Consider the following 9,156-nt stretch of genomic DNA (forward strand, 5'->3'; position numbering starts at 1 on the left):
CTGAATCTAATTGTCTTTCCTTCATTAAATATAGGAAAATATTGAAGAACAAGAAATGTCAGGAGAGGGGTAGCTTCAGAACGCTGAATCTAATTGTCTTTCCTTCATTAAATATAGCACACTATTGAAGAACAAGAAACGTCAGGAAAGGGGTAGCTTCAGAACGCTGAATCTAATTGTCTTTCCTTCATTAAATATAGGAAAATATTGAAGAACAAGAAACGTCAGGAAAGGGGTAGCTTCAGAACGCTGAATCTAATTGTCTTTCCTTCATTAAATATAGCACACTATTGAACAACAAGAAACATCGGAAAAGAGATAGCTTCTGAACACTGAAATCCAATATCTACGTTTGAATAAATACAGGAACTTCTAAACAAAAATAAACCTCAGGAGAAAAGTAGGCAGCTTCAGAACGATAGAATTCACTGCCTACGCTTCAGTAAAAATAGTTATCTAAACAGCAAGAAAGGAGTAGCTTTAGAACACTGAAACTCACTGTCTACTGTAGGACATTACTGAACAACACGAAACGTCAGGAAAGGAGTAGCTTTAGAACACTGAAACTCACTGTCTATGCTAGGACATTACTGAACAACACGAAACGTCAGGAAAGGAGTAGCTTTAGAACACTGAAACTCATTGTCTATGCTTTACTAATTACAGGTCACTACTGAACAACACGAAACGTCAGGAAAGGAGTAGCTTTAGAACACTGAAACTCACTGTCTATGCTTTACTAAGTGTAGGACATTACTGAACAACACGAAACGTCAGGAAAGGAGTAGCTTTAGAACCCTGAAGTTCACTGTCTACGCTTCACTAATTACAGGTCACTACTGAACAAATAGTAACGGCTGGAAAAGAGTAGCAGTCTATGCTTCACTAACTACAGGTCACTACTGAACAAATAGAAACAGCTGGAAAGGAGTTATTCATTGCAATATTTCTCTCACTGTTCTTCACTTTGACATAAGATTGTAGAAATATAGCAAACAGGGTTGATCATATACTGTTTTCCGTTCTGTTGGTAAACAAGGGTTGATTATATACTGTTTTCTGTTCTACTGGCGAAAAGAGGTTGATTTTTAAGCTGTTTTCTGTTCTACTGGCGAAAAGAGGTTAATTTTTAAGCTGTTTTCTGCTCTGTTGGTAAAAAAAAAAAGAGTTCATTTTAAACTACCTTTTATTGCATAATTGATATCGTGTTTGAAAATAGGTCAATTGAGGCTATCCTTGATAAATAGTTATATGAAAATATATTACAGTTAGTAGTACAGAAGGTAGTTTGATACTAATTTGTAGTTGAACGCAGACAGTTTAAAAATAAACTTACCTAATAAATCAAAGACAATTCAAACCAATCTCACTTATAGAAATAAAAGACAAATTAAATCTTACCTAATAAAGAGGATTTAAAAAGCCTTGTTTAATATTAATGATATTAACCTTCAAATTACTAATTTACTTTTATACTGGTTACTACGGGTGGGGGTCAATATATTGCATCATAATGAGTTAGTTATTGTATGTACTTTCGGGTTATAACAATCAGTGTAAAGAACTGACAAAATATTGATAAAAATCATTTATTTTTTATGTAATATACCCAGGGAATTCCAGCAATAATTTGTGAAATTAATTGATGTTCTTGTGGCTAAGAGACCCCGTAATTAATAACGTCGCGGACCCACAATCAACTTCTTACATAAACAGTTTAGAAAAATGTGTTTAAAAATTCAATGGGTCCTTATTCTAGAATTAGAATGTAGAGGATTTTACTAGTACACGATTGATGATATGCTTGATATAAATTTTAATTACGTTATTAAAAACCTTTGTTTGACGTCGAAATACTCAAGTTTTACAAATATTGCACGTGGCTGGTATTTGAAAAAAAAAATAACAACTTGCATTAATTAATGCGGGAATTTAATCGGTGAAAGATTCTTTAAACTTTGGAGATCCTGTTTCTCTTTAATGCAGATTTAGAACCAAAGATATAGTTTTATTGGTCTATTTACCTTTCATAACTTTCCAAAAGCAATAGAACATCCATCATTTGTAAACCAAATTATTCAACTATATAGGGCGGGGCAAACGTAACTAGATGGTAGAGTTGGTAATGAAGAAAATATCACGAAGACAATTAAAAAAAAACTTAATTATTGTATTGTTTCAGAATAAAAGTTAGAAATTAAACTGTATCCTAAATGAAACAACCGTGCAGTCACTTTTGCCTCATCCTGTATATTTAAATAAGGTTGAAACTCTTGGTACAAGTTGGGACCTAATGGCGTAGTATCCTTATCATATGTTAGTGTGATATGCCAAAAGAAGGAGTTGTGAATAATCCTGCCCTTATGGATCAATTCTGCCAGGACAATGGGTTTATTGGGTGGTTCCTGACATCAGCCAAGAATAATGTCAACATTGAGGACGCTGCAAGGTTTCTCGTGTCAAAGGTATTTGCGAGTATACATTTCTTTTCAGTGTGTGTTTGTCAGCGTTTTAGGAAAATTGTTTTTTTTTTCTTCAAGTGAATCGTATATATATTTAGATGTTTAAACAACTTAAAACAAAAGTGACAGAACTTAGTCACCTAAGATACGTTCCTCAGCAACTTCTTGAAATTTCATTATTTTAATACACATTTCTAACAAATCAAAACTTGAAACGTTTTCTCTTTTTTTATTAAAAATACTAGAAGAAACGCCACCCTACGGACGGATGTTTGTGCTTAGTAATTACTAATCGTAGCATTCATACTTCATTAAAAGAAAATAGAGAAAGTAAACATTTTCTAAAAAAAGGATTTTTTTCTGGGAAGTACTACGCGGGAAAAGTGTTCGAATTGTGCTCTTTAATCATATGCAACTCATTGCATCAAAATGATTTAATGTACAGAGCCCAAAATTTTAATAAATTTCACTGATATAAATTGTAATATTTTTATATATTAAAAGTGGTACCGTTTAATGAAAAAATAATAGTTTTTTTTTCAAGAACTCCAGTTTTTTAGTACTACATTTAAGAATTAGATCAATAAACATATAATCAAACCCTCATATACAGTCCTAGTGAAAGTCATGTTCTTGTAAGTACTTTTATTCAAAATCCTTTTCTATTATAAGGAAATGGTTGTTGCACATACTACAGTTATTTTTCTAATTCTCTGAATCTTGAATACCTAAAGTGTGAAATTTTTGTTTGGGGTGCCATTCAATAGATAAAGCAAGAGTTTTGGTTTCATACATAGATACTGACATACACGCTACGTCCATTATAGTAAGATATCATTATGTGTCCAACTAAAGTTAGTTATATTTTAATTTGTCATTTATTATTATACCTTAAATATAAAGATTTTTTTTGCAGTGTTAGCTTAGAATTTGTATGTAAATCTCCTAAGCTGACCTAACCTTGTGAGATATTATTAGGATTACGGCCGAAAATATCCATAACAACGAGAGTATCTAACTAAGAAAACAGTGCATTCTAACATCTATAAGCAACAGCTTAAGAAACGTATACTTAATTAGCTATACCGATGGCTAGATTGATTTTTAGTTTCGTTCTAAGTTCATAGCTTACTCTGATTGGTAGCTATTATTATTTACTAACTGTTTTCAACGTTTTGATAAATCATGTAATTTTATAATTAGGAATGCCTAATATTGTTCAAGATATTTATTTAGTGAAGTATGGCTGGGAATATTACAGCTGTTTTAAATTTCAAATAGAGCTATCCCATGATCTGCACGAGGCAGGAGCTTTAGGCTGTAGAAGTTTGTTATGTTTTTGTTTCATTCTCTGATTAGTTTATGTAAATTTATTGTGATATAAGTTCCAAATTTTCTTACTTTTCCTTAGATTTTGACCAATCAGAAGTCGTTGATAGCCGAAGAATCTCTTTCAAACAACATTGTCTTGGAACACTATCAAAATTCTCATCACATCTCCAAAGATCGCAAGTGTTGCTAATGGGACCAAAGGTTACAGACATTTTTTGTTGCTTATAGCAACAGATTTATAAGAACAGAATATGAGAAGTAAAACTATATAATAAACGCTAGATGCTAGCTGTCTGTATCAATTATTAAACGAATGTTTACGTCGCACTGTTAACACATATTCGACCTTTTCAGTTCGACACTAATCATATGATTTTTCTTCCAATATATAACTCTATTTTATTATCTTTTAGCATCTTTAGAACGTTAGAGCTAGCACTTTGTAGCTTTACTGTCTCGATTGAAATAACAATAAAATAAAAATTAATATTAATTTAACAATCAGTCATCAAGCCTTAGAAACAAGAATCAAACTTAACAATTAGATATAATAAAATAGAGAGAGTTAAAATTCTTACTTGGGAGTTAATATGAGAGATTAGTCTATACATTGTTTTTAACAAAAGGTAAAATTAAATGCCAGAAATTCAAGTACAGCCTAAAAAAAGAAGTTAAGGTAATTTCACAGAGGCGATGAAACATATATAACAAATCTGACAAAATATAACAGTGAATTTCTAAACACTGAATTACTCTGCAGCCTAACGTCTAAACTTTATGTTGTAGAGAATCAAAAGTGTTAACATCAACCAAGCAAAAGTAAAAATCTATATATTACATAAAGCTTTAACACTTTAGACTAATGTTTCTCAACCGGGGTGCCGCAATATTTTAGCAAAATACTGTTATCTCTATGATCCCCTTCCCTGGCTACGCCACTGTTAACTAGAGCATGTGGGGTGTCTTGAGCAAAAAAAAAAATGGTTGAAAAACACTGGTGTAGAGATTTAAAAAATATAAAACCAAAACAATTGAGATACAATCTACACAACTCTCTCTATATAAAAGGTTGCATTGAGTTTAAGCATAAACTGACGTTAAAAGAATCCTTTACACGTTAATCACAGTAAATTCAGAAATATTTGCTTTTCTGCCTTTGTAAAGCAATGCACATCTCTTTTGTCTCTTCTATTGTGTGTGTGTATATATATATATCTTCCACCACCACGATAATAGAATAAAATAGTTAGAGAAATACTAAAATATTACACCAGTTCCCATTTGTAAAATAAATAAATAATTATAATAGTCGATTATTAAAACTAAAGAAGAAATTGATATCTCTGGGGTTGTGGCATCACATGTTTTATTGTTCCAGTCTGTCTGCCCCATGTGCTGCACGCGCCTTTATGAAATAGATTAGCGGTTAACTTAACTTTATTCCCTTCTTCTCTGTAAACCCTAGAATTATCTGTAAAATTAAAGTTAAATGGAGCAAAGACTTTAATTTTTTGAGAAACAAATAGTGTCACAATATAACTGTTGGTATAAATTGACCCGGTGAACACTGTGTTGAAATATAAAATACATCATATGAAGTAAAACTGACGGTATAAATTGATCCGGTGAACACTGTGTTAAAGTATAAAGTACATCATATGAAGTGAAACTGATGGTATAGATTGACCCGGTGAGCACTGTGTTACAGTATAAAATACATCATATGAAGTAAAACTGTTGGTATAAATTGATCCGGTGAACATTGTGTTAAAGTATAAAGTACATCGTATGAAGTGAAACTGTTGGTATAAATTGTCCCGGTGAATTTTGTGTTACAGTATAAATACATCATATGAAGTAAAACTGAGGGTATAAATTGACCCGGTGAACATTGTGTTACAGTATAAAATACATCATATGATGTAAAACTGATGGTATAGATTGATCCGGTGAACACTGTGTTACAGTATAAAATACATCATATAAAGTAAAACTGATGGTATAAATTGATCCGGTGAACACTGTGTTACAGTATAAAATACATCATATGAAGTAAAACTGATGGTATAAATTGACATGAAGTGAAAAATTCAATATAACTGTTTGGTATACAGTGTAACACCAGCACGTTACATTCATAATTAGATATAACATCAGCATGTTACACTCGAAATCCAATGTAACATAAAACATGGATCCGACTAATATGTGTTGTCCGTTGTGTAAGTTTGTGCTCAATAAGAAACAAACAAAATTGTATGTATGTAGATTGTTTTAAATTAAACACAAAGATTGTACATTAATCAACACATTTTTGTGATACTTTGATTGTGTTGTTTTGAACCCAAACTTGTGTTGTAACCATAACAGAAGGTGTAATGCTTTAACACGCGTTTTTTAAAGTGTGTGTTTTCAGTAAACAATTAAAACGTTTCTATGATTATTTTTGTGAATACTTTTAAACTCTGATAAAATAACAATAAAATTGATACCAAAATAACAACAGAGTCTTTCACCTATATTATAATCTATAGCTTTCTAAATACATATTACTAACATTTTTGAAATGAAGAATAATTATTTTTTCCATATGTAACAGCCACCTTAGACTTTGTATTGTAAATATATACATTTTATTAGGATTATAAACAAAATAATAAAATAAACACAGCACGAAGAGTTAAATACTATCACCTACTCACATGTATATGGATTTGTGTAAAATAATTTAAACTTCTTTCTTTAGTCTACAGCGAATTTGTGTGGCAACCATAACTAGTAGTTTCTGTATTCAGCTAACAACCAGTATAGAAGTTTCTGTAACCAGCTAACATCCAGGATAGAAGTTTCTGTATTCAGCTAACAACCAGGATAGAAGTTTCTGTAGCCAGCTAACAATCGTAATTAGAAGTTTCTGTATTCAGCTAACAACCAGTATAGAAGTTTCTGTAGCCAGCTAACAACCATAACTCACTAAATTCAAGAGCTTTGTCAGAACTCTTGTGATATTTGTTATACTTATATATATATATATGTATATATTGTTTGTATTTTAACTATACAATGGGCTACCTGAGCTATACCCACCGCAGGTATCGAATCCTACATTTTAATGTTATAACCCCTCAAACTTATCGCTGAGCCACCGTGGGGGGGGGGGGAATCTATACATATTTATTGAAACAAAGGTATATATATACGCTTTATTACCGCAACAGAATCTAGATTTAGGAGCATTCGTGACACTGGCTTCTTTCAGCCTCTCACGAGCAAACTCGTGATCAACATCAACGATCGGTTGAGAACTTTAATGGACTGCCACTTGGCTGCGCTTACCTTTTATAATACTTTACAGAAGTTTCTACAGTCACCCGAAGAAAGCCTCAATACAGAAGCTGAAACGTCGTTCTCTTTTCACTCAACAGGCAGTGGCTGCCCATTAGAGTTCTCAGACCTACTCTGTCTAAAGTTCCATGGAAACAAGAGTATCACCCAAATTAAATGGTGAGGTCCTTTTAAGTTCGCTCTGAATAATCTTTGTTCTCAGAAGAAATTAAGGAAAAAATCAAAACGGACCTTCAGACACTGAGAGACCTGAATATATTGCAATGTTACAGCTCCACGGGATGAGTGGCAGGTCTTGGTCACAGTCATATCTAAATGCTGGTTAAACATTCAGTGGTTATATGGTTCGACCATTTCGTTTGATTATAGGAGACGGACTGTTATTATCCTGATTTTCGTGATGAAAATTCAACTTATTTCAGCAAATAGAAAAGAAAAGAATTAGTAAAAGCTTATAGTTTAGAAACAAATAGAAAATATTTTTGCAGATAAAAAAAAAATATGCTGTTGAATTCCAATTTTAACGGACAGTAGTACGTCATAGTAGAGTAAGAAAAACAGAAAGTTTGGTCAAACTGGAACATCGTATCAATGTAAATTGATTTGAATAATTTAAGAATACACTGTTGATAAAAGAAACTGAGTTGTAAGTCACGTGCACCAATTACCAACTAACTTTTTTCCCCCTAAAATTAATAGGTATAAAAACTACTGAATCGAGAATATAGTCTGACGACTTTCAAGGCAAGAAAATATATCAAAACATGTTATACAAATATCATATGTTTAAATCTAATAAAGGTAAAAAAGGAATTTTCTTTTTCTAATGAAAAATTTAATAGTTAAAAACTAACTGTTTAAATAATTAAAAAGAAAAATGGAACACAAATTATCTGCTTAAAGAATACAGTTTTTTCGTCAACATATCTAACAAATGATTAACATATATATATAGATTTATTTTATTTTTCACCAGAGATAATATTGGAAATAGAATCTGTGACTTAGAGGCCTCATGCATTCTTTTATTGGTCATATCCTCTGTTGTGGACTGCAGTTTCGCCTATTCAAGGCTCATCAGCACAGCTTGGGTCAGCCAACCAAAGAAATACAGTTAGGCCTTCTTATAATAACAATAATTTCTAATAAAGCTTGACGATCTTCAGGACATTGTTTTAACTCGATTACTTTATGATAACAGATATTATATTTTGCATTCATGACAAAACTACTAATACTATCTATCGTTCCTTATCTTGAACCACTAACCAGACAGACAGACAGCACTTTCCCGCCTAACATCCACGATAAAGATTGTTTTTTGTATGTTTTAGCGTAAAGCTACACAATTAGCTATCTTCGCTCCATCCACCGGGATAAATCGAACCCTAGATTTTATCGTTGTAAGTTCGTAAGCTGACCCACACTAAGAAATTTACTGTCGTTCTTAATACGCATACACAGCTTAAAGTGTTTGGGAGATTTATTTTGTGATAAAGCACAAATTCGAATCAGGCACGTTGACTTCGAAATAAAGAGTCCTGCCACAGAGCCAATCCGCGCCTAGTAATAGTCGCACAAGTTAACTAAGCTAGAAAAAATTCTCTCTCTCCCTGTGGCTAAACTAGAATATTGATCAGCCCACATATTAACTTTGCTGAAGTAAGAGATCTGTGCGTTTGACGATTTGCCCCTGTCCAAGCCAGGTAATCGGGGTAAAATTTCCTGAAACCGGTTTAACTTTTATCCAAATACTTTGTGTGTGTGTGTGTTTTGTGATAAAAAAAATACAAGAACAACCTGTTACAACGTTGAGACCGAAAGTCGTAAGGAAAATTCCTTTTTTTTTTGCGGCCTAAAAAACCCATGATAACAGTTTAAATATTCATTTTTTTTCTATAGTACGAGTGCACGTCTTTAGAGACACTCTACTGATTTCTGATATGGACTCTGTTGGAAAATATCATGTTTAGCAGCTATACTCCTAAGATTTTTATGTCAGTTCTCTTCCTATGTG

The 9,156-nt window shown here is 32.3% G+C and overlaps 1 protein-coding gene across 6 annotated transcripts in view; it reads left to right on the top strand.

Annotated features, from left to right (window-relative positions):
• Window positions 1–4,079, top strand: part of LOC106463546 (ras-related protein Rab-32-like) — a 19,783-nt gene extending 15,704 nt beyond the window's left edge. For 2 of the 6 annotated variants that reach the window (XM_013923596.2, XM_013923595.2), the window contains exons 5-6: window positions 2,382–2,465; window positions 3,874–4,079. In XM_013923596.2, coding sequence (XP_013779050.1) covers window positions 2,382–2,465; window positions 3,874–3,984 — 195 coding nt within the window. In that variant the 3' untranslated portion in view covers window positions 3,985–4,079. Of the gene's footprint in view, window positions 1–2,321; window positions 2,472–3,873 lie in introns of all 6 variants that reach the window. The other 4 variants (XM_022391089.1, XM_022391087.1, XM_022391090.1 and 1 more) reach the window with 3 other exon arrangements.
• The last annotated feature ends 5,077 nt before the right edge of the window (window positions 4,080–9,156 follow it).

Source organism: Limulus polyphemus, unplaced genomic scaffold (assembly GCF_000517525.1).
Source record: "Limulus polyphemus unplaced genomic scaffold, Limulus_polyphemus-2.1.2 Scaffold1434, whole genome shotgun sequence".
Lineage (NCBI taxonomy): Eukaryota > Metazoa > Arthropoda > Merostomata > Xiphosura > Limulidae > Limulus > Limulus polyphemus.